At 47.5% G+C, this 25843-nt stretch overlaps 1 protein-coding gene across 3 annotated transcripts in view; it reads left to right on the top strand.

The window, feature by feature from the left end:
• Window positions 1–25843, top strand: part of Smarcal1 (SNF2 related chromatin remodeling annealing helicase 1) — a 46207-nt gene that overhangs the window by 5431 nt on the left and 14933 nt on the right. For all 3 annotated transcript variants that reach the window (XM_006972226.4, XM_076550166.1, XM_042260159.2), the window contains exons 5-12: window positions 2215–2427; window positions 3183–3233; window positions 6964–7150; window positions 8795–8945; window positions 10256–10414; window positions 12515–12580; window positions 18384–18524; window positions 21466–21681. In XM_006972226.4, the coding sequence (XP_006972288.1) occupies window positions 2215–2427; window positions 3183–3233; window positions 6964–7150; window positions 8795–8945; window positions 10256–10414; window positions 12515–12580; window positions 18384–18524; window positions 21466–21681 (1184 nt within the window). The remainder of the gene's footprint in view (window positions 1–2214; window positions 2428–3182; window positions 3234–6963; window positions 7151–8794; window positions 8946–10255; window positions 10415–12514; window positions 12581–18383; window positions 18525–21465; window positions 21682–25843) is intronic.

Raw genomic sequence — 25843 nt, 5'->3', positions numbered from 1 at the left:
GGCAGGTGTCTGTATTTTCCCACTAACTAGAGATTCTGTCCTTGTCCCTGACATTTCTACAGACTTTTCTCTTTGTTTCCTTGGTCTTGTCTTTGTAAAACACGTGGCTAGGTGGTGTCCTGGTCTTTGGTAGGGCTGCTGTGGACTGGGCCTTAACAAAAACGTGTTTGCTCAGTTCTGAAGGAATCTGAGGTCAGGGTGTGGGCAGGCTTGGTCCCTCCTGAGGCCTTTCTCCTTGACTCTTTGTGTGGTATGATTACTTTTTTGTACTGTTCTACCTATTTTTTTTTTTTCTTAATAAGAGTATTAGGCACAAAAGTCTCCATGTGGCTTTTTAGATGAAGTTGACTGGAGAATGTGGACCCTCTGGATGTCCTGACATCCCCTGCAGCAGCTTTGGAATTATAAATTGTATTTCCATTTTTAAGTTTCACATAGGTTTATCATTTTTGTGTCTTTTTATAATTTTTATTTCAGATTATACTTTTTTTTTTTTTTTTTTGTTTTTCAAGACATGCTTTCTCTGTGTAGCCCTGGCTGTCCTGAAACTCACTCTGTAGACCAGGCTGGCCTCAAACTTGGAGATCCGCCTGCTTCTGCCTCCCAGGTGCTGGGATTCAAGGTGTGCACCACCACCCCTAGCTTTTATTTTCTTTTTTAAGTACTGAGGATTAAACTCAAAGCCTTGTGCATCGTAAGCAACTACTCAACCACTGACGTGCATCCTTGGCCAAGTTATTCTTGTTAATATTCTCACATATCAATAAATAGTGTCCCCGGCAGTTACCGATTTAAATGTGTCTGTGGATTCTGCAAACACACACACACACACACACACACACACACACACACACACACACACACACACACCTTTTTTCCCTCTTACTATAATGCTGGGAATTGTATCCAGGACCTCAGACGAGCTAGGTCAGCACTGGGGTACTGAGCTATAGTCCTAACCTGGATTTTGCTCTTTCAGCCCTACCCACACTCACCACACAAACACAGCATATTAACGCCCAAAGAAGAATTAACTAGGCCCATGGTCTCTGGACTCAGCCACTACTGACACTTAGATTCTGTTCATTTCCCACTTTTTTTGTGGTTAAGTGAAACAATGTTACCTTTGTATATAATTTGTACCCTGCCTTTCTCATAAACATTTTCATTTTAATGAAAGCTGACAGTTAGTTCAGTGTGATGAATATATGGGTGTCATCATTATAATGGACCACTGTGAACCTCAAAATATTTTGCATTATTGAACATAGTGAATTTTGTACTTTGTCTTTTCCAAAACTTTGTCTTTTCCAAAACTTCTTACTGACAGAAAAAGTTAATGACTGCATAACGTTTTGTCGTATGAATATGGCAGCGTTGCCCACGTCCTTTTCTTGCTGTTTAATTTGCTTCCTGTCTCCTGGTTTTGCATCTGTAAGGCAGCCAGCCCTGTGTGCACAAGTTTATATCTATATTTTCAGTTCCCAGAAGTAGAGTCATGGGGATCACCTCTTAAACTCATGCCTGTCTCACCAATTTTCCCAAAAGGTTTTTTTCTCACCTAGTCATGTCAATGTCTTTCTGTGGTTTTTGTTGTTTGTTTGTTTTAATTTGCAATGTTGACAGTAAAAAATGGTTTTCCATTCCTTCCGTTGTTTGGAAAGTTGAACATTTCTGTTTTCTAGTCACTTTCCCTCCTGCTTTCTAATTGGCTGCGCCTCCAAGCTTTCGTGTTGTGCTCTTGCTGCTTTTAAGTTTTCTGCAAATGTCTTGTCTTAGCAGCTTTGCCTTTCAAATAAGCATCGTTGTTTTTTTTGACAGACTGAAAAGCGCATCAGTGATAGGTGATGCAGTAATATGGAAAGCCGTGTCCTGGTGGCCTCAGTCCTGTGTCTCCTCCCTTTGTTGTCTAAGCAGTTGGTAGAGGAGTTGTGTATAGGGTCCCATGGGTGCTTTGTGGTGTGTTAACTCCAGCAGAGTCTCAGGCACAACAGAGATCACTTACAACATTTAATGTCGTCACAGGCTACACCCTTCTGTTAATCTCTGATATCTATTTCTTTTGTCTTTTGTTTTTAAGTTCACAGTTTTAGGGAACAGAAGACTTGCTGCCCTGCCCTGCTCCCTGTCTTGCCTTTCTGAGTGCCATGGGTCAGGGGAAAGTCATCCGGTGTCACCCACCTAATTACTTCCATCCTTTCCCCCTCTTCACAGTGAAGGCAGCCGAGCGACTCTCCACGGTCTCCCTCCAGCCTCTGGAAGAGGTTGATGGCAGTGTCAGGGGACAGAGCAGCCTTCCCTCAGCTCCATCCCTGGCCTTTGTCACAGGGAGGTGCGTGCTCATCTCCCGGGCGCGCTTCGAGGTTGACATCGGCTATTCGGAGGAGCTGATCGCACTGTTTAAACAGATGGATTCCAGGAATTACGGCAAGTGGTTGGTCTCCGAGAGATCTGTGATGGCACTGTTTGTCTCTGTCTTTGACTGTCACACTGACTTTCCTGATAGAGGTGTCACTGTATCTTCAGGACAGTGACATCTCACTTGTCACAGAGAGTCAGCACGTAATGGCAGCTGCTTTATCGCTGAGCTTCCCAAAGAGAACATTCTACTGTTTTCTTAATTGCCTGGCCAGGGTTGTCTTGACAAGTGTAGGTGCTTTGCTGCCTCGACTTTAAAACCCATTTATTGGGGCTGGAGAGATGGCTCAGTGCTTAAGAGCGCCGCTGCTCTTCCAGAGGACCCGGGTTCAGTTCCCAGTACCCACATGGCGGCTCACAACTGTCTGTAACTCCAGTTCCAGGGGATCTGATGCCCTTATACAGATAGGTGCAGGCAAAACACCAGTGTACATAAAATAAAAATAAATAATTAAAACATTTTTTTAAAGCCCGCTTGTTTCTATTTTAGCCTTAGAAGAACAGAAAAACAGTAGTTGCCCTACAGCTGTGCCCTAAGACAGTGGGGTCAGACTTGGGCATGCGCAGGAAACGCTGGTTGCTAACACTGTAGCTATGGGATGGGGGGGTGGGGAGTGGGGGGTGGATGTCTTTCTAAGAAGTTCCCTGGTGGTGGCTGTGGAACCAACCTCAGGACCACCACGCCCATCATGAGAGCTGCTAGAGGTTCATGAAGTTGAAAGCGAATGAGTGAGTGTGTGCCTCTTTCTCTCTCTCCCTTGCAGATGCCAAGACCAGGAAGTGGAGCTTTCTCCTGGAGGAGCACAATAAACTGAGTGAGAAAGCCACCTCTCTGCTGTTTATCACGCTGTTAACCTTTCGTTGTGGCCTTAGCTTTAAAATGGCTCTGAAAAAAAATTTTTTTTTAAATTTTTTAAAATCCGTATCTGTCTCACTGGCAGAAAAATACAAAAGAAAAACTTTTTGTTCTTTGAGGAAGGCCTTGCTGTAAACGGCAAGGTTAAGTTGAATATGAGGTGGTGCTATTTTAGTATCCATAAAAACTGGTCGAAGCAGGAAGGGCGGGCAGGGCAGATCGGAAGTTCTCTGACTGCTGTTTGGAGCTTCTGATTCAAAGAGAACTGTTGGCCTAGCCTGAATTTTTGATGAGAGACAGGAATTAGTTCTCTCCTGTCCCTTCATTGCCTTTCTTGACCAAGAAAGACAAATCTGTGAGCAATAAAATGCTCTGCCTTTTATGGGCCGACGGCGCAGGATGCTTGGCATTAGCGCGTGAATGCAGTGCTGGGAAGCCGTGAATCGAGGGTCAGCCTCCCACAGTGGCTTCTAGTGTTTTGCAGGCTACAGAATTTAAACTGTCTAATGAACTCAGTTCCTCGTGCAGAAAAAGGCCCATCATGAGCGCACTTCTAGAATTTGTATTAGACATTAGTAATTCTCTAGGCCCGGAGATTTCTAATTTTTATTTGTTATTTCTTGGTTACATTGTCTCAGTAAGGAAACCTTCGCTTGCCTCACTGGGGACATTTTGGGGTCACAGTGGCCTCAGTGGTGGCGGGAATAAGAGTTAAACTCCTCCTGCATTTGTAACCGTTAAGAAGTTCTGAAGCCGACTCTGAGCTCTGAGAGGCCCGAGTGGGCACTCCGGAGAGAGCCTGGTTCAGTTTCCATCTGTGCTGGTCCTGGGGAATCTGCACCTTCCTTCTCCCTGCACATCCTCCTCCTCGTGTGTGAAATCAGATTATTGACGCCACGCTAGTTGCGCACACGCATGAGATGCTAATTAACAAATGGCCGTGAGGCCTGAGTGTGTCATCAAAGACGTGGCGAGAGTCATTTCCTCTAGGAAAGGGACTCTCAGAGGTTTCTCTTCTTTCCACGTGACTGGACGCCTTCTGCCCACAGTGAAATTGGCATGAGGCCGTTTGTTTCTCTCTGCCTGTCACAGTCCAGAAGGGTTCTCCATGATCCCGTCTTGTCAGCTGCTGTTTGGAAACACGCGCATCTCTCAGCTGTGTGGCTAGCACATTCTGCCAGGGAGCTTTGTGTAGAAATAACTTCTGTGTGACTCATGAAGCCAGACAGCACATGCCTGTCATTCACCAGCACCGTGAAAGGACAATAGGCAGCGCTGACTGGGGAGGGCGGGGTGCTCAGAAGCACCCCGTGAGGGGAGCTGGCAGCACAGGACTTTGGAAATAGAGCTGTATGAGACAGTGGCGTCCGGCGCTTCCTCGCTGAGTGGTTGAAAGAACAGGTGCTAACAGAGACCTTGCAAGCCAGGCTCTCAGCAGCGCCTCGCTTTCCTTCCCCAGGTACTTGAGTTCTGAAGATTGCTAGAATTATGATGAGAACGGCCTCGGCCAAGTACATTGAGTGCTCCATCTCCCGAAGTTTGTATAAATTAGCACATTCCAATCTAATCTAAGAGATAAAAAGTAGAGTTCTACACCAGTGTGGAACAGCCTACTTTATATTAAAGCCATCAGCCTTACTTAATTTCTGTTGTTAATTCTATTCATGGAAACTTTCCAGAAACAACTGGGGTATGTGTTTGTGTGTGTGTATACACAAATATATATATATGTATGTATTGTGTTTGAGTGGGGAGGGATATATATCTCCATGTGTCATAGCCTGTGGCACACACACACACACACACACACACACACACACACACACACACACATATATATATATATATATATATATATATATATATATATATACATGTATGTATGTATGTATGTATTGTGTTTGATTGGGAAGGGATATATATCTCCATGTGTCATAGCCTGTGGCACACGTGATCAGAGAACAAATTGTATGAGCCAGTCTCTTCTACCATGTGGGTTCCTGGGATTGACTATAGGTTTCTAGCTTTGGTGGCATGCACCTTTACCTGCTGGGCCATCTCACTGGCACCTGATAATTATATTTAGTAAAGGACAAAGATTGAATTAAAAACAAAACAAACCAAAAATACTAAGCAACTGAAGCTAGCAGCAGATGGCCCAGCTGTCCACGTTCACATCTGTGTTAGCCCTAGTAATCCACTGGTGGTTGAAGCCCAGAACTTTGGGAATACCCTTGAAGTATTAAGAAACAGTATCTTGAACAGAGGTGATCAGGATCGCTTCTATGTTCAAGAGAACCATAATTTTTTATTTATTTATTTTTGGTTTTTTGAGACAGGGTTTCTCTGTGTAGCTTTGCGCCTTTCCTAGAACTCACTCTGTAGCCCAGGCTGGCCTTGAACACACAGAGATCCGCCTGCCTCTGCCTCGAGTGTTGGGATTAAAGGCATGTGCCACCACCGCCTTGCGAGAACCATAATTTTACCAGAAAAAAAAAAAAGTTTTATCCAGGTGGTGGTGGTGCATGCCTTTAATCCCAACACTCGAGGCAGAGGCAGGCAGATGTGAGTTTGATCCCAGCCTGGTCTACAGAGCCGTGGCCTGTGTGTGGAAATCTGAAGGAGACCTCTGGAGCCTCATTTTCTAGCTTTGATACAGGGTCTCTTCGTTGCTTTTCTGCTGCATACTTGGAGGTAGCTGGCCCCGGAACTCGGGGAGATCCTCCTGTGTTTGCCTGCTGTCTCCCTGGAGGAACCTGGGATTCTAGACTCATGCTGTGCATCTGGCTTTTACATGGTCCTGGCTATCCAAACTGGTTCTTACGTTTGTCCAGCAAGCTCTTTTACTCACTGAGTCTCTCTCTGTCTCTGTCTCTCTGTCTGTCTCTCTGTGTCTCTGTCTCTGTCTCTGTCTCTCTCTCTCTCTCTCTCTCTCTCTCTCTCTCTCTCTCTCTCTCTCTCTCGTGCGCGTGCACACACACTCCTGGTGACAGGTACTTCAGCTGTTTCACTGTAGAGATGACAACTTTAAGACGCTCTCCAGAGGAGATTGTTATTTTCGTACGAAACGAGATTGAAAGTGTCTGTCTGTCTTGGTTGCGGCCTGAGCGTGCACGCTGCCTCTTGCTATTGTTTGTTAGCAGACTGTGGTCCTGCCAGTCTCACTTGGGAACCCTAGTGGCTTCTCTCTGAAGAGCACCGTGTTTCTTCTGCTGTTGACAGAAGGCCACTTAAGGGCCCTCTCTTCCCCCAAAACACTGAAGCCATCAGAACAAGGCTTCTTTCTACTGAAGACTGGCTTTTTTAGGATCTTTCTGGGATGATTTTGAATGGCTATTTTAATAGGTATGAGCCTTTCTGTATTTGAATGGAGCTATAAAGAAAGAAAATCAATTAGGTTGAAAAAAATCACAAACCTCTGATAGTTCTTTCTAGTATGGTATCGTCAGCCAAACCACTTTTGCGTTACTGAGTACCCTCTTACCTGTAGGTATAAGGACTAGAGAGAGAACACTGGCGTTTGTCTGGCCTGGTGCTCAGCCAGCGACATGTTCTGCAGTTAGCCCTCGTAAGAAAACAGCATGTAGCAGAATGCCTCTTGCTGAATTCTGTGTACTAAAGCCCTTCCTCTTTGTCCAGGTCTTTTGGACCTGTGCATTCTGGTTCACACGCCTCTTTTATCTTTCCAGTTACAAAGTCACGTGATCTCAAGCAAGTTCGGCTGGACCCTCTGCCCAAGACAGTGACCCTGGCATTTGCATCTCAGCTGGAGAAGACATCTCTCAATGCCCAAGCAGACGTGCCTGAAGCTGACCTTTCTGGAGTGGATGCCAAGCTTGTGGATAACCTCATGCCCTTCCAGAGAGAGGGAGTTAGGTAGATTCCTGGTCTTCCTCTTGCTCTCTCTCGCTTGAATTTCATCATTTAGCTCAGGTGGGGGTCAAATGCCCCTTTTATGAATCCTTACATGTATTCATCGCATACATGTCTGGAAGCATCTAGATTAAACATTAAACAGCCAGGTGTGCTGTTTCCAAAGCTTATTGCTAGCATTGGCTCCCAGTTCCCTGAGTTAACCAGGGCTTTGGATTGCAGGTGCTCAGAAGCCCAGTGCTCGTCAGCCGGAGGAAGAGATTTCTCCCCAGAATTCTCTGCTTTAGCACTGCTTTCTCCTTAGCTGGCACACTGCTCAGCCAGGTGCTGTTTTCAGGGGCTTGTGGCTGGTGCTCCAGTTTGGCAGCGTAGACTAAGGCTGTTTCTGTGCTGCGGAAAGGGAGACTGCTTCCTGAGGCTGCGGAGAGGACGAGGAGGTACCCGGGAGGGATACCCATTGGCCCACGTGCTGCCAGGCCTTGGTGTGCTGGCCTCTGGTCTCCAGAGAGCTGCTCAGTCCTTGCACCTCGGGGAACTTACCAGAAGGCCAAGGGCAGCTGAAAAGTCTTGTGGTGCCCACAAGCCGATGAGAAGAGATTACGCTCTGTTTTCACGGCGTAAGAGGGAAAGAGAAGAAGCTGTCCACTAGGTTTCTGAGCCAGCAATCAATTTTTCACAGATCTGATGAGAGAGGACTGGAGTTGGGAGCTGGGGACCAGACGTCTGATGCGCAGACTCTTTGTAGTTTCTCGGGGACTCATCTGCAACGCGAGCAAGTCATTCACTGTTCTGCTCTCACTACCTCCCTCCCTTCTGTGGGGTGATGGTTATAACCGAGACTGTTCCTCAGGGTTGAGCAAGGTGCCAGGCACCAATCCCAAGTGCTTTTTTCACTCTTTCTCCCAACTGTGGCTCAGGCACTGCTTCCTCCGGCCTCACTGGTGCACTTGGAGGTACATCAGGAAGCACAGTGGCTGAGTAATAGAGTTGAGATTCCAGTCCAGGCCCGTCTGGCTCTACCCTTGTCTATAGACTGTCAGCAAGGCCCAGGGCACGTAAGTGCCTGGGCACTGCCAGCCTGTGAAAAAACCCTCTGCTAGAGCCAAGTTCTCATCCTCTCTCCTCTCTGTCCCTTTTGCCCGTGGTTTTCGTCACTGCTGGCTCCACTCTGCTCCGGAGCATGTGGCGTGAGCTGTGAGTCTCAGGATGCCGCACTGCTAACTCCACTGACTCTCATTTCTTCCTGTCCTTCCCGGGCACATTTCTCAAGGGAGATCAAACCCCTGGATGTGGATGTTGCATCATGACCTCTCGTGGTCCCCCGTGCTTGGTTCAGGTGGAGTTTTCTCACTGTGGCTTCACTCCTGACTCCTACCTCCTCCGGTTGTGGCCGGTGGTCTCCTGCATCCTCCTCCAGCGTTCTTACCATTCTGCGTTTGCACTGTCTGGTTCTCTCTTGTCCTCCTATTCTGTCTCCTACATGGCTCCTGCCCTGTCCTTTCTGGAGAGAGCCTCGCTGAGAGCGCAGCGCGTTCTTGTCGGGGTTGCAGCCTGCACAGAGGGCCCTCGGCTCTGTGCTGGCGCGTTGATTAGGATGGACAGAGTGGCCCCTGCACCATGATGCTCACCTACCCTGTGTGTTTGCAGCTTTGCCATATCAAAAAGAGGCCGCCTGCTGCTTGCTGATGACATGGGCCTGGGGAAGACCATCCAAGCCATCTGTATAGCCGCCTTTTACCGGAAGGAATGGCCGCTCCTGGTGGTCGTGCCTTCCTCTGTGCGCTTCACCTGGGAGCAGGTTAGATTTCTTTGTGTTGGAATCATTGGGAAGGGCTTCCTCAGGGCTCGAACATCACAATTACAGTGTCGAGGCAAGGCCCGGGGTCTTTAAAGGTCTAGATGTGGGTCAGAGACCAGCAGGAAGGCGAGTTGGTCCCTGAGAATGGGGAGTCCTGTTATCCCCAGAGGGAGGCAAGCCAAGCAGTCACTAGCTTAGGGACCTATTGCCAGTCCCTCAGCAGGTGCTGTACCTCTGTGCCCTTGTAAACAAGACCTTCTTTCTGCACTGCACCCAATTTCTGGACTGTCTTTACTTCCTTTGTCTCTCTAATTCTGTGACACAGCACTCAGTGACCCACTCTACAGATAAACTAGGTCTCCAGGAGGTCAAGAGCTGTGCACCTACCTCCTAAGGGGGCATCTTCCCGACTTCTCTGCTCAGCGTTTGCCTTGCTGTAGGGTGGAGTCCATAGCATGTTTGTGTTCCCCAGACACCCCAATGATGGAGGCCTGATGTAAACATTGAATAATGAATTTTTTTTTTTAATTTAAGCAAATTCAGTGAAGGAAGGCCTAGCTTATTTCCCAAGCTTCATGGCTTTATGCTGCTGATGTAGGGTATCAGTTTCCTCACGGGTGACCTCTTTCTAAGGCGTCAGAGTGCAGAGGCTGCTGCTGCTGGTGAGGTTTGGATCCTGCCACTACCTGTAGAGAGTTCCCAATATGTATCTGTGTGTGTTAGATTTCCCTCAGAACGTCCAGAAAGAGTGAGGTAGCTGCTTATAAACAGGACCAAGACTAGAGAATTGATGTCAGGACATAGGTGGCCCAAGCAAGGCCAGGGGCACCTACATGCTCAGGCTCCAATATGGGGACACCCAGTGGCCTTCCTGCAACCCCAAGTTGCCTGATTTATCCAGATGGGCTTTGGGGGAACAGCAGGTGGTTTGAAGAAAACTAGCATAAATGTTTTCATCCTCCTCAGTAAGCACAGTTTGCCTTTAGTGTCCGAGGCTCTTGTGGGGCCTTCATAAAATTCTTCGAATCATATTCTTCCAAGCAGGAACTGCTGTGCTGACCATGTAGAGAACACAGAGAAGATATCAGAGGCATGTGAGAGGCCTGCTCACAGGAGAGAGTCCTGTCAGTACATAGTGAAGGGGGAGGAGTGGACTGGAGGCAGGGAGAGATGGCCAGGTTTGGCAGATGCAGGAGAATGTGGAGAGGGAGTGTGTCTTCAAGGAGTGTGAAACTTGGTCCCCACTGAGAACGCTGTCGATGCATTGGCTGGAGTCGTCACTTTGTTTCGCTGTCCCCTGTCCCCTGCAGGCCTTTCTTCGGTGGCTGCCGTCTCTGAGCCCAGAGAACATCAACGTGGTGGTGACCGGGAAGGGCCGCCTAACAGCTGGCTTGGTCAACATTGTTAGTTTTGATCTTCTTAGCAAGTTGGAAAGGCAGCTAAAAACCCCCTTCAAAGTCGTCATTATCGTAAGTGACTTGGCAGAGTTCTGAAGTATTTGATCTCTTAGACACTCTGAAGGGCTCCTCAGACCTGGAAATTTGACCTCACTGATCCTCTCTGGCAATAGAAATCACTGCCTTCCTTTGGTAGGGAATGATCTATTCCTTTCCTGAAGCAGCTCTTATGCCTAACTGTGTACCAGACTTTCCTGAGGAGCATTTAAAACAGTCCATCCCTCCTGGCCTCCTCCTGTGAGACCAGGGATGGGGGCCAGCATGTGTGCACCAGGCCACTCTGGGTCCCAAGGCCTGAAGCCTTGCCTGCAAGGGTGCGTGCGTGCATTGGTACCACCTTGTTAATGTCGTGGTTCAGACATGGGGTTCGGCAGTCAGTCACGTTCTTTCACCTGGTTGGAAGACACGTCGCCCTCCCTGCTAGAAGAAAAGCCGTTTTTACTTGAGTTGTTTTTAAAGACATCTGCACCTGCTTCCAAGTCGGACAGACAGTGTTGCTTTCAGCAACTGGCTTCCCTGTTCGCTCCTCACACATATCGTGAACACCTGGGCAAACTTGGTGCCCAGCCAGCTGTGAGCATAGAGTATGTGGGCATGGTTCCCAAATACAAACACGGCTGGAACCCAGAGCAGGGAAAGAGAGGAGATGGTTGCGGACCCCAGGGGATAGTCAGTGTGGTCTGGAAATGAGAACCCCCCAATGTTCTTAGTGTGTGCAAACAAGAACACATATTTTATCAACGCTATTTGAGTAAGGAGTCTTCGGGGGCGTCATGTTGGTCTTGGCACAAATTCAGGTGTGGCTTTAAAAGGATTGCAGCATTCTGGTGAAATGAAGTATTAACAGAAATATTCCGGGATGGTCTCGGTGGCTCTAGGACGTAGGGCCAGTGATGGCTGCTTTTCCTGACCGTGACCTCGTAGTAGCTGTTTCATATATAACCACTACTCTCCCCTGTGTTTGCAAATGGTACTGCCTTTAATTCACTTGAGCTGACAGTGCAGGCAGATCCATCCTTTTCCTTAGTTGCAGAGCTAGCATGTGGGAGAACCGTTGACTGGAGCTTTGTGGCATGTGGCTTCCGAATTCATGTGTTTCTGTTCCTGGCTCATCACTCACGCAGCCTTGAGATTCTGGACAAATTGCTAGCCACTTGGGTTGGTCTGTCCTCAGATGCAGCATACAGCCTGCCATTTTCTGGCTTCACTGTAGTAAGGGATGAAGTGGTGGCTCTCTACACACACTTTGTAGATGAGGCTTCTTTTTTTTTGGTTTTTCGAGACAGGGTTTCTCTGTGTAGCTTTGGAGCCTGTCCTGGGACTCACTCAGTAGACCAGGCTGGCCTCGAACTCACAGAGATCTGCCTACCTCTGCCTCCCGAGTGCTGGGATTAAAGGTGTGTGCCACCACCGCCCGGCGGATGAGGCTTCTTATCTTGAGCCGCTGTGTGTGGCTTGCCCTGGCAGTGGTACCTTTTTACCCATGCTTGAAAGGGCCAGTTCCCTTTCATGCCTGGTACGTTTTCTGCAACTTCTCTCTGTAAATGGCTTTCTCGTGACTTTTATGAGGACTTATCCTGAATCAGGATCATGAATGTAGTAGCCCAGGCATGTGGGGGATGCTTTCCGGACATTTGAGAAGTCTCACACTGCCCATTGTGCTTTTGAGGCCCCTTTTGTCTATCATAGCTGAAATGGGGCAATCTGGGGGAACTTAACAGATTCAGGGACAGAGGGAGGATCGCAGTAGCCCCTGACACAGGGAATACTCATTGGGTAGTAGGACTACTTTGCGGGCTGTCCCTGCATTAGCTTATTTCACGCATAGCAATCTGATATTCTAGGAGCTACCATTATATCCATTATATCTAGGGGTAGAGAAGCTGGGTACCATAGCTCAGAGCTATTTGGCAAGCAACTGGAATATGCCAATATGTTCACAACACCTTTGTTTTTAGAAAATATAGAAACTTTTATGTTTGCTTATATACAGAATGTACAACTATAAATCTATCAAATGCCATGTTTTCAACAGAACGGTCTCCAAAGGTCATGTGGACTGCCTGTGTATCAAGGACTGTCTCTCTTTACTCATGTGGCTCTTTCTTTCAGGATGAATCACACTTCCTCAAAAACATTAAGACTGCCCGCTGCCGAGCAGCTGTGCCCATCCTAAAGGTAAGTGTGGCCGAGAGAGACTTGGGGCCTTGATACAATGTTCTTTGCTCAGGCATGCAGGGCGTCCTGGCCAAACAGTTGGCAGCCCAGGCCGATGAGCTAGGGGTGGGACTCAGTGCTGGTATTGGACATCTCTTCCTGGGCTATGTGCTAGTTTACATCCTGCCAAGAACCCCGTCCACATGAAGTCCTGTTGAGGGCCACAGACTCAGATGAGAAGAGACTGAGTCTTCCTTTGGCTTCCTGCCAGTACAAGAGGACCTGTAACAGCATGTCACTAAACAGCTCAGGAGAAACTACATCACTTGTATTGGCAAAGCTGCCAGGGTGTGATATGTTATCTAAGCATAGAACCAGGCCAGGGCTGTGGGCATCAGAACCTCTGGCAAGGCTGAGGCTTACCTGGTTGGTCTAGGTAAGCTGATTAATCCGTTTCACATTGTCTGAGGCCTGTGGTTAACTAGATGGTCCACTGTGTACGTCTTTTTTTTCCCACGTGTTCTCAGATCTGCACCTGTCCCTGAGCCCGTGGGCTGGCGTGTGTTCTGGCTTCAGGGTGGGCAACAGTGAGCCTGTAGAGCAGGGTCAAGCCTTTCTCTGTACACATTCTGATGAAGTCCGACCCTTGTCTGTTCTGTGTCCTGGACCCCACTCCTCAGGTCCATGACACCATGCTTAGTTCTGGAGTCCCTAGTTCTGATAATCGGCTAAATGAGATGCCAGCTAAAACTCTGAGATTTTTGTTTATGTTTTACTTTTAAAATAAATAGATGATTAAGTTTACAAAGATTACAGTACAGTAAAACAAATAAACAAAAAAAACTTGTCTTCTCCTCCCGTCTTTGGACCCCTGGCCTTTGCTGTCCCTCAGAGATAGCCTTAGCGATCAGATTCATGGTTTACTTCTGTAGGAGCCTGATTCTAAATGTGTGTTTTCTTCTGTCCTGCGGAGTATTCTCCAGCCCCTGGATTTTCATTGTTTCCTTTTTCTTCCTTTTGGAGACAGGGCATTGTATAGCCCAGGCTGGTCTTGAACTCCTGATCTTTCTGCCTCTGCCTCTCTCTTGTGGAGATCACAGGTGTGTGCCACCATACCTAGCTGCTCCAACCAGCTTTGGAGCTGGCCTGCCTGGGGTGATGAGAGAGCAGGCAATAGACATACCTACTGAAAAGCTGGGATTGGGTGGGCTGTGCACTCTGACAGAGGCACACTAGCAGCCGGAAAACTCCGTGTATTTATTCTATACCACTGAATGAGGAAGCAGGTTTCTTATGCAGCTGGAGGAGGAGAGTGGCTAGCTCATCTCAGTGGGAAGTTTCTGTAGGGAGCATTCTCAGATTGCAGTCATCTGGAGGAGGCAGCTATGGTTAATAGTTTCTGCATACACTGATTTTAGCTAACGGTCAATCCTCTTAACATCAGTACTTGGATGCCGGGCGGTGGTGGCGCATGTCTTTAATCCCAGCACTCCGGAAGCAGAGACAGGCAGATCTCTGTGAGTTCCGAGGCCAGCCTGGGCTACAGAGCGAGATCCAGGACAGGCACCAAAACTACACAGAGAAACCCTGTCTCAAAAAAACAAAAAACAAAAAACAATAAAATCAGTACTTGGACAAGGGGCTGGCTTTGTCATTTCCCTGACCTAAACCAGGGAAGGCTTTTCCATTTCCATGGTGTGTGGCACTGGGGTCCTGACATGGCCATGCTCATGTCAACAAAACACATTCGCTCAGGACTTCATCCATTCCCCACACCTAGTTTTATAACAACCACTGCTTTATCCCTATTATTTTCCCCTGGATTGTGTGTCCTGAAAATCATTCCATGTCATTCCAAATGACTGCCTCACCCTTACATACAGCATATGTATGTGCTGTATAAGTCCACCAAAATGTGTATGTACCCTTTTGTTCTCTTTGGATTTGTTGTATGGACTCGAAATAACCCCGGTTCTTTGCCTCAAGCATCGCTGGGCTCACACTTCCCCTCTGTGCGTGGCTTATCTGCTTTGGCTAACTGCAGGGCATTCTCCTTGGTGCATTAGATGCTCTAACTTGTCCTGCATTGCAGAGTCCTGCAGGACTTCTGCCGCTCAGCTCCGAGGAAACGGCTCAGATGGCCAGCTGCCCTCACAGTGTCTGCTTAGGAACTGCTGTCTTCCTGACACCAGAGTTCTTTTATGTTGTTCACTGGGTTTTTCTCAGATGCCACTGTCTTCCCTCAGCCTGGGGAGTTGACGATACAGTGTTTAACTTAGCATTAGGGGTTTATGTCATTTTTATACATTTTCTTTTCCTAGGTGTGGGTTTCTCAGAGATAGACCAAGCATAGCAACTATTTCCAGCTGGGCACAGATCCAAGGCCTTATAGATGACTGATCACAGTTTTGGGTCTGAACAGGGAGCAGGTTACGTCATTCCATGGCAGATGAGATGCTGTTCTGGTTTCTTCTCAAAGCCAGCCTTTCTCTTTCCTGCAGTACACCCTCTGTTTTTCAGCCCCCACACCCTTCCCTTAGTCCTTCCCCTATTGCTTCCATCTGGGAAGGGTATGAGGGAACTAACGACTGACTCGTCCCAGGGTGAATCTGCCGCCTGACCTGGGAGCTGGTTTAGCCCAGGCTCTGTCCAGGCAAACACAGAGGCGTTGGGAACACATTGTAGATGGTGGGCAGATGTCTCCTATTGAAACTTTCTGTTTCCACTATTTTTTTGGGGGGGGGAGCGGGGGAGACGCGTGAGGGGGGGGGCTTTTGCCACTTTCCTTAAAATAGGCTAACGCCACAGAGATACCATGTACCCAGTGTTATCTTAATGGGCCCGAGTTAAACTGCGCAGGAAATCATAGCCAGAGGAACTCCTGGCTCTGCCATCAGAATGGGATTAGGCACTGGCCGTGGCTGAGAAGGAAGAAACACATTTTGAGAATTGTGCCTATTGTATATTTGGAGGAATCCTCTTTCTTCATGTTACACCTTTATTTTCATGAGCAGCGTATCCATTTGGAAACCTGATTTCCTCCCTTTGGACACGTACTTCTTGTGACTGCCCTGTGTTTCTGTCGTTAGCACGAGGTTACTGTGGTTGGCAAGCAGTTTCTAGGCACTGAGCCCCGCAGTGGGGTCTCCCCCAAAGCTGAGGGGATTTCACCTCTCACCGTGTGGCGACTTGATGGTTGTTGTGGCACGGTCTCCTCTCGGTCTCACTCTTTCCCATCTCACTAAGGTATGATTTGGGAGTGATCTGCCTGGGTCAAGTCGGAGTCAGGGAAGTGAAGAACCTGGACTCCCCTGGAGCTGGATCAACCGGCTCTGTGTTTCCCTCCTGGCCACTGCTGCAGACCCAGGCTGAGCTTGGTCAGTGGAGCTTGGTCTGGGTCCACCATTTAAAAAGTTCTTAGTAATTACACAATGAGCTTGAGTCTTAAAATACAGTAAAGTTAGAACAGACATTTTTCCTTTAAAAAAAAAAAATTAGTGAGTAATTGCCTGCTGCATAAGCATGGAGATCTGAGTTCAAATCCCTAGTGCTGGGTTTTGAGCAGAGTCAGATCCTTAGAGCTCATTGGCCCGCTGGCTTAGCTGAATGAATAAGAAACCCTCTGTCAGAAAATAAGGTAAACAGTGATTGAAGAAGACACATGGCGTGGACCATTGGCCTCTGTGAACACGTCACCCATGTGCACCTCCACGACACTTGCACACACCTACATGAATATGTACATACACTATATACAAAAAACATCAGCTAGAGCAGTGGTTCTCAACCTGTGGGTCGAAATCCCTTTGTGGGAGGCAAACGACCCTTTCACAGGGGTCGCACATCAGATATCCTGCATTTCAGATATTTACATTATGATTCATCCAGCAGCAAAATAACAGTTATAAAGTAGCAACAAAAATAATTTTATGGTGTGTGGGGGGAGTCACCACAACGTGAGGAACTGTATTAAAGGTCGCAGCGTCGGGAAGGTGGAGAACCACTGAACTGGAGGCTTCTACACAGGCTTTCTCTGTCATTACTCTTGATGTTAGCAGGGTCATTATGGTAAATTTAACATGAATATCAGAAATGTGTTCTGCAGGAAATTCAGGCCTATTGATCTCTTTGTTCCAGCACTGGGTCCCTTGTGCTTACCTCACGTTCCCTGAGTTTTTCTCAGCATGTAGTGTACACTGATTGATTACCTACTTTGTGCCAAGCACAAAGTGCTACAGAAAGTAAGTAGGAGCAGCCCAGTCCTAATCTCAGGGTTCTCTAGGGGAACAGAACTTACAGAGAGAGAGAGAGAGAGACAGAGACAGAGAGAGAGAGACAGAGAGAGACAGAGAGACAGAGAGAGAGACAGAGAGAGAGAGAGAGAGAGAGAGAGAGAGAGAGAGAGAGAGATTGATTTATTAGAACGGATTACAGGCTGTGGTCCAGCTATTCCAACACTGGTTGGCTGGAACCAATGGAAGTTCTAGGAATCCAGTGGTTCTGTCCATGACGCTGGATGTCTGAGCTGGTCTTCAGTATACACCAGAATCCCGAAAAAGTAGGCTCTAATGCCAGTGAAGGAATGGACTTGCTAGAGAGTGAGAACAAGCAGGCAAAGAGAGAGCAAGCTTCCATCATCCGTGTCCTTTATATTAAGGCTACCAGCAGAAGGTGTGGCCCAGATTAAAGGTGGCTCTTCCCACCTCAAAGATCTGGATTAGAAGTGGGTCTTCCCACGTCAAATGATTTAATTAAGATAAAATCCCTCACAGGTGTGCCTGATCACTGGGGTTTTAGTTAATTCCAGATGTAGTCACATTGACAACCAAGAATAGCCACCACACCCCCAAGAGCCTTGCGGTCGAACAAGGGCCCCAGTCCAGATGGTTCGGGAGGTGTGTGTGCTGTGTGTGACAGCAGCTAGGAGGGACTGAAGGAAGGACATCTGGTGCTCACGTCAGCAGTGCTCTTTGGGTTTTGCAACACGTGTGGTCTTTTTCTCTGGGTAGAGCGCCCGCCCTGACTTAGAGACCACACAGTTCTGGAGTGGGCTTGTCTTTGGCATCTTTGATAAAGGAAAGATCTGAGATGTTTAAAAGTTGAGAACTGGCTGGAGAGAAGGCGCGGGGGTGAAGTGTGGGGCGTTTACCCACCACCCCCACAGCTTCCCAGAGTTTTCTTGAGTGTGATCAGCAGGAAATATTAGATAGAAGGATTTATAGCGGAGAATGTTGCGGAGATAAACAGATAGAAAATAAAGGATAGTCTCGAGAGGGCCTGGAACCTATTCCAACGGGGCCCCGACTGTCTCTGGTCCAGGGTTTTTATAGAGACGCCAAGGGGTGGAGCAAAAGACCTCCTCCCCCAGCACAGCCAAGTGCAGACCATCTCAGACACCTGCACTCAGGCCCGTGGTCCTGATCATCCTCTATTCAGACCTGCTGGGTAAAGCCACGAGGAACCCCAGAACGGGCTCCCACAGTGAAGCACTTGCTGCTCTTCCAGAATTGTGCTGTTTACAATCACCTCTGGCTCCAGCTGCAAGGAATCCGATGACCTTCACGCACACACGCACGCACGCACACACACCAATTAATATGTATATGCTTAAAGTTGAGAGCCAGCAGTGAGAGAGCCCAGGAAGTGAAAGATGAAGCTGCTGTGGCCTGGGGGATTTTGTTCCTGGGGTAGGATGTGGGGCATCCAGCTGCTAGCTCAGTGTGGCATTTTTGCTCTTTTGTATTAAGGAATCTCTCATGGGGCAGGAGTCTCCATCATTTCCTCCTCACTGTGTTGAGAGCATCTCTGGCTGTGTTGTCTCTAGGTTGCCAAGAGAGTGATCCTCCTGTCGGGCACGCCAGCCATGTCCCGGCCTGCAGAGCTCTACACACAGATCATTGCCGTCAAGCCGACATTCTTCCCTCAGTTTCATGCCTTTGGACTTCGCTACTGTGATGCCAAGCGGGTATTCATCCTCGTCTCCCTAGCCCCTAGTCTTTTACCTTTGTGTCCACACCTGTCTTTCCAATGTGTGAACCAAGAAACGGGCCAGAAACCCAGACAAACATTTCATTAGAGTTCGCCTCTGGTTTTGACCTTAGAGTGCTTTCAAAGGCAAGATGAAATCTGTCCTAAGTTTTAACATATGTGGTGATTGCAGGTAGTGTTCTCTAGGAGAGGGTCCAGTAGTTACTGCACGGATGTGTAGGACTCTGAGCGGTGCTGTCTGGGTCCACCTTACAGCTCCTGTGCAAGGCTTGGAGCTGGGGCTGCAGAGGGAAAGTCCACACCAGAAGCAGACCCAGAAAAGGCACTGAGCAAGTTAGGGGGAAGAGCCCAAGCAGAGCCAAGAAAGCGGGTGAAGTAATAGGGTTTTTGGCCTGGGAGGAAGTCATCTCTACATAGAGACTCTTGGAGCAGATGAAATGGGGCAGGATTTCAAGCCGACTTGGGAGGGCTTCTCTGTGAGCCTGTGTCCTGAGTGGTTTCCTAGTGTATTCTGAGGGGATAGTTGCCCCTGACCCACAAATCACCCCTCTGAAGATGACTCCAAACCCGCTGCCTGCACAGCTCCAGTTCTCCAAGGATAGAAGAGAGAGAGTACCACAAACAGAAATGTAATGCAATCAGTATCACTGTTTGTAAATCCTCACCCAGTCCGACCTTAGTCATTTGTCTTATGATCAAATCACAAATACAGCGAGCCTCTATTTGCATCAAAGCCGCTGATACTTGGGAGAAATGGCTGCAGTTACTCACAGACAATCTATGAGTGAAAATCCCTGCCATGTGAATTCATGATTGATTCCCATATTTTAAAACTCCTTTAAAAAAGATATTTTAAAACATTTCCATTTACTCACAAAGTACGTGTAATGCAAATTACAGTGCTTTGCAGAGTTAATGGCAGACTTTGGTTAGATGGTTGTGAAGGTGGCTTCTCAGTTGTTGAATGTGTTTAAAAGCCTTGTATTTCATTAACACAGTCTGCAACCCACCTTCTCCATGATTGTTTCCAGAGTAGACTGTTGATCCGTTTCCTGTGTGTTTTTACTTTGGTCCTATTTGCAAATGATCTGCTTTCTGAATAGGATCCCTCCCTCAACTAGCTGAGTCTGTAGGTAACACCCACTGGAAGCACTAAAGGTGGAGTCGTCCTTCGGACTCCATTGTTCCTTCCTCTGTTCCCAGTGTCCGGCCACCCCTCCCCAGTCTCTGACACTGTGTGGCTCCATCCTCAACTCCTTCCCACCCACTTTCCTCACCTCAACAAACCATAGGTGTAGACAGTGTCTGGGTCTTCCTCATGTCCTTTGTTCCTCCCAGCCCAGTGCATGGGACCTTGTTAGAATGTGATTTAAAATCTTTGGCATTATTCAGGTTTTTTGTTTGGTTTTTTGGTTTTTGGTTTTTCGAGACAGGGTTTCTCTGTGTAGCTTTGCGCCTTTTCCTGGATCTCACTTGGTAGCCCAGGCTGGCCTCGAACTCACAGAGATCCGCCTGCCTCTGCCTCCCGAGTGCTGGGATTAAAGGTTTGCGCCACCGCCGCCCGGCCGGCATTATTCAGTTTTAACCTACAAGGTTAAGGGATAGGAGCATTAAACCTGGGGGCAAGATATCCAAATTAATTATGATATTCACATCTTTCCAAGATTTTTCCAGAGTATATCTTAGAGGGCAAGCTGTTTCTCCTCCCCCTAGGTTCATTCACTAAGAGACCTCACTAGAGGGGCTGGAGAGATGGATCAGAGGTTAAGAGCACTGACTGCTCTTCCAGAGGTCCTGAGTTCAATCCCCAGCAACCACATGGTGGCTCACAACCACCTGTAATGAGATCTGGCGCCTTCTTCTGGCCTACAGGCATATATGCAGGTGGAATATTGTATATATAATAAATAAATAAATCTCTTTGAGAGAGAAAGAGAGAGAGAGAGAGAGAGAGAGAGAGAGAGACAGAGACAGAGACAGAGACAGACAGAGAGAGACCTCACTAGAGAAAGCACCCTGTACCAAGCTCATCTGATACCCAGTGACTGTCTAGGAGCATTTACTAAGAACTCCCCTGAATTTGCAATTTGCACCCCCCCCCCTTTTTTTTTTAATTAAAAAAAAACAGCACTAGACCAATCTCTCTCTCCATCTTTGGCCATCTCTTTCTTCTCCCGGTTTAGCAGACACTTACCCTGTCTCCAGCATTGTGCTAGGTAGTTTGACTCCTCAAAAGTGAGCAAGCCCAGCTCCTCACCTCAGGTAGCTCATGGTCCGGGGAAGGCGAGGCAGGAAAGCAACTGAGTTGTGAGTGTGCAGAGCAGCAGAGGCCCCGTGCCCTCTGGTGTTCCGCTAAGAAAACAGTCCTGTTTCTAGTGGGAGTACTGGGGAAGGATAGGATATAACTGATGCTCGGTTGATTGGTGTCTGATCAATTGATTGCTGGGACGCGTTCAAACCCAAGGCCTGGCATATGCCAGGCAAATGCTCTACCGTCAGCCATTACACCCAGCCAGGGTTTTTACGTTAGTTTCTCACACCTCCTATAGCTATAAGGAGAGCGAGTAGAATCTGAACTCTCAGCCTACCCGCTGCGCAAGGGAACCCTGAATTCCAAAATTGTGATCTGATTTCAGCCAGAGACCAGCACAAACCTATCTTCTGGGCTCTTCGAACCCAAACACCAATCATTTAAGCTGATAGAAATGTTAGTTTCAGATTGTGGGCTGCCGTGACATGGGTTTTTAGTTTATCTCATGCCTGGCTTTTCCCACATCCTTTCTACCCTCATCTGTCTCAGTTGGGGTCCATCCAGTCTTGTGAAGCCTCTTGAAGTGGTCCGAACACAGTGGGGCGATAGGAAAACAGAGTGCTGCCTGGAGTTCTGAGGCTAACAGACACCCTCTCTTTCTCCTCAGCTCCCTTGGGGCTGGGACTACTCGGGCTCCTCCAACCTGGGCGAGCTGAAGCTGCTGCTGGAGGAGGCAGTCATGCTGAGGCGGCTCAAGTCTGACGTTCTTTCCCAGCTTCCAGCCAAGCAGCGCAAGATGGTGGTGGTCAACCCTGGTCGGATCAGCACCAGGGCCAAGGCGGCCCTGGATGCAGCGGCCAAAGAAATGATGGAGATCAAAACGGTGAGTGGGGCTGTGGAACGGGTGCCTCCATGGGGGTCCTGAAAGCTGCTCTGTGCGCGTGGTCCGAGTTCTCCGAATGTGGCTTTTCATTGTCTTTTCACCCTGCCTGAGCAAGAAGAGCCAACCCATTTCACTCCTCGCCTGACCTGCATGTGCGTGTGTGCGTGCATGTGTTTGTGTGTGTGTGTGTGTGTGTGTGTGTGTGTGTGTGTGTGTGTGTGTGTGTGTGTGTAGAGAGCATGCATGCAAGTATGCCGATGTGGGGCTGGGCCATGCATTTGGGTTGTCAGGAGTTGCAGTTCGTGTTTACAGAGAGTGAAATGAGGCTCACAGAGCTGAGGTTAGATACAGCATACAAGATGCCCTGCTGCTCGGCTCTTTCTTCATACTCTTCTTCAGTGCTGTGCTGTAGGAAGTGCTATAGAGAACTCTACACCAGCTCTGTCTGTCTTTTGGGAGAAAGCCTTATGCTTTTCATTAGCAAGAAAATAAACAACCCCTGCTAATTTTTGTCACATCACAGAGCTTCGTCTGGACCCCGATAGTCCCCAGACAAAACCAGTCAGCCACCGCTGCGATGTCAGCCTCTGAGAAGTGACAAAATACACAGAACAACAAGAGATGAAATGTGCAATGTTTCAGTGTTGTGGCGGGAGAAGCAAGGCTGGCCAGTGACTTGTAAGAAATTGGGTGGGGGCCTGGAGAGATGGCTCAGAGGTTAAGAGCACTGGCTGCTCCTCCAGAGGTCCTGAGTTCAATTCCCAGCACCCACATGGTGGCTCACAACCATCTAAAATGAGATCTGGTGCCCTCTTTTGGCATGTAGGTATACATGCAGGCTAGAACAGTGTATACATAATAAATAAATAAATCTTTTAAAAAAAAAGAAAGAAATTGGGTGGGATAGAGGAAGCCCTGGTGAGTTGTCATAGCATATTTACTGTCTGCTCAATTACGTGTGATGACCTGCATACCCCCGGGAAAAGGAGGTGTAGTCCCTGTGGTAGTTCCTGATGTGGACATGACAGATCATGTTTCTTCTTCTTGTGGTGGCTCGTGCTTTGGTTTGTCTTTAGAGACAGGGTCTTGCTCGTAGCCCAGGCTAGTTTCCAACTCACAATCCTTTTTCCTCTGACTCCTGCTGACTGAGATTGTAACTGTTTGCCACCATGTGTAGTTATATTTTGGTAGCACAGAAGGCGCTGTCCTAAAAATCAATCTTGGTGATCTTTTGCTGATCTCTACAATAAATAGTGAATAGAAACTTTATTTATAAATTTTAAGTGTTCCCTCTCCCTCTCTCCCTCTCCCCCTCCCCCTCTCGCAAGGGGTTGCGGGGGTGCTGTGCTGTGGATTAAACCCAGAGCCTTGCTCACGCTGAATGTGTGCTTTACCACTGCGCTCACCCCAGCCCATTACTTGCATTCGAGACAGAGTCTTACTATGTAGACCTGGCTAGCCTGGAACTCACGGAGATCCACCTGCTGGTACTTCCTAGGTGTGCCCTTACTGCCTGACCAGTGAACAAGGGCAGCAAATATAATGTTAATGGGGAGACAGGCATGCATTATTTTTAGATTCAAAGATACAGTTTTGGTTTGGGTTTTGCTAGTATGGTGGTGTTTTGTTGTATGAGTGAATGGAATAAGGCCATTAGTGTTTCTAAAACTAAAACAAAGCAGTGTGTGTGTGTGTGTGTGTGCGTGTGTGCGCTATGGTTAGTTCAGCAGTCGAGTGAGCAACTTTTAACCTGCACCAGTGTGTCCAGCTCTTTGAGTGTGCTGCATAATGCCACATATTATTTCACATGTAGCCTGATAGTTTGACTTCCCATCAAACCAACAAAACAATATTTTATTAGTAAAATTAAAGATAAGTCATGACAATTAGGAATGTTGGGTATTTCCTAACTTTAAGCAGCCGTACACACCCCTTTCCTTTGAGGGGGTGTATCTTAATGCTTCCATAAGTAGGACAGGGTGCTGGAGGTCCATAAGGCTGGAGGTCCATACTGCCTGCTGGTGACTGTCACCCTTGTCTTAGATACTGTAGAGTTCTCATCCTCTTTTGGAGATTATGGAAGTAAAGTCTGAGCTCAGTAAGTTCTTCCAACATCCAGGCTAGAGCCCAGAGGCCTTTTCAGCCCACCCCTGCCATCTGCTGCAAATCCAATGTTTAACTTCATCCAGGAAGCAGGAGCAGTGGCTGGCCAGTGCATAGGATGCCCACAGACAGAGCCCCACAGCTGTAAAACCTCGAGTCGATGAGGTTAAACAGAACCATGTTTTCATGGTGTTAGCCAAATAAGGAGACTCGCGGCTCAGCAGAAGGACCCTTGTTATCCTTACTTTTAGCCCAAGTACCTCTCAGCCTACATCATGGTCGCTCCGTCAGGCTCTGCTGGCTTGTCTGTCAAGGGCTGGTTCTTTGTTCTTTGACACCTCTCTGTCTACAAGACATTATTATAACCTTTGTATATAAAAGTGAAGGCCAAGCAGCCAATTTATAAAACCTGTTATCATGAAAGCTTTTCTCATTTTTCAGCTGGAACTGTTTCCTCAAAGGCTGAGGAAAGCTGGCTATAATGGCCTTTGTCTAAAGCTGGTTTCCGATCAGCGAAGAAGAAAATGAAGCAGGTCCATGCAGAGTCTCGGTGACAGCATCCCTTCCCCCTTGTCAGTTGGCAGGCCGTTCAGATTTCCAGTTAGAAAAGAAATCGGGGAACCCCAGTGCATCTATTTTAATAAGAATCGAGGAGTCAAGGAACAAAGGGCACAAGTTGTTTAAAAACCCCTTGCCCACAGCTAGAAAAGAAATGTGACCATTCATGGATAGTATGATGTCTGCTTGGTTTGGGAAAGTTTTTCCTTTCTTTTTAAAGATAAAATTATTGATTTCTCCCCCCATTAAAGTGCACAAGGATGGGGATGTAGGTCAGTGGTGGAATACTTGCTTAGCATGTGCAGGTCCCGGGGTTCGATCCCCAGTGTTGCAAAGAGAGAAAAAGAAAAATACAGTAGACGTCAGTAGTAGATGTCTGCCGTGTAGAATAAAGGCAAACACTTAGAATAAGTGGCATTTATTGAGTACTTGTGACTTTATAGGTATGTTGCTCTATGTGTATTGGCTATGAACTCTTACCATCAGGTTCCAAGCCCAGATATTTGAGCTCCCTAGAAACACTACAATTTCTACTTCTGCTATTTGGTAGAATATTAAATATATATATATATATATATATATATATATATATATATATATATATATATATACACACACACACATATATACACTTTTAAATATATATATTTCTATATGCCTATACATGGGCATTTTATATGTCTACATATAACCTGTATATATAAAATATATTTTTGTATAATTAAATATAAATATATATGTAATGAGCAATATGTTTTATTTTTTAAAATTTTATCAGACTTATTCCTATTTTTTATGCATGAATGTTTTGCCTATGTACCGTGTGTGCGTACTTGATGCCTGGAGGGATCAGAACATTGGATACACTGCATCTGGAGTTACGGATGGTTGTGAGCCACCATGTGGGTGCTGGGAGTCAAAGTGGGGTCCTCTGAACTGCTGAGCCAGTGCTCCACCCTTGCTGCCACCCCTTATTGTTTTATTTTCTATGTATTTGTCTACATTATGCTTTTATACTGCATGTGAGCCTGGTGCCTGTCGTGCGGCTAGGAGAGGGTGTCAGATTCCTGTGAGCCACCATGCGAGAGCTGGGAATTGAACCCGGGCTATATGAAAGAGAAGCCAGTGCTCTTAACTCCTGAGCCATCTCTCCAGCCTGATATATGTATTTTAAAAGAAGAATTGGAAAGCCGGGCAGCGGTGGCTCACGCCTTTAATCCCTGCACTCCGGGAGGCAGAGGCAGGCGGATCTCTGTGAGTTCGAGGCCAGCCTGGGCTACCAAGTGAGTTCCAGGAAAGGCGCAAAGCTACACAGAGAAACCCTGTCTCGAAAAACCAAAAAAAAGAAGAAGAAGAAGAAGGAGGAAGAGGAGGAGGAAGAAGAAGAGGAAGAAGAAGAAGAAGAAGAAGGAGGAGGAGGAGGAGGAAGAAGAAGAAGAATTGGAAAGCTGGCAGCGGTGGCTCACGCCTTTAATCCCTGAACTCCGGGAGGCAGAGGCAG

This window comes from Peromyscus maniculatus, chromosome 13 (genome assembly GCF_049852395.1).
Source record: "Peromyscus maniculatus bairdii isolate BWxNUB_F1_BW_parent chromosome 13, HU_Pman_BW_mat_3.1, whole genome shotgun sequence".
NCBI lineage: Eukaryota > Metazoa > Chordata > Mammalia > Rodentia > Cricetidae > Peromyscus > Peromyscus maniculatus.
This window is presented reverse-complemented; position numbering and strand designations above follow the sequence as displayed.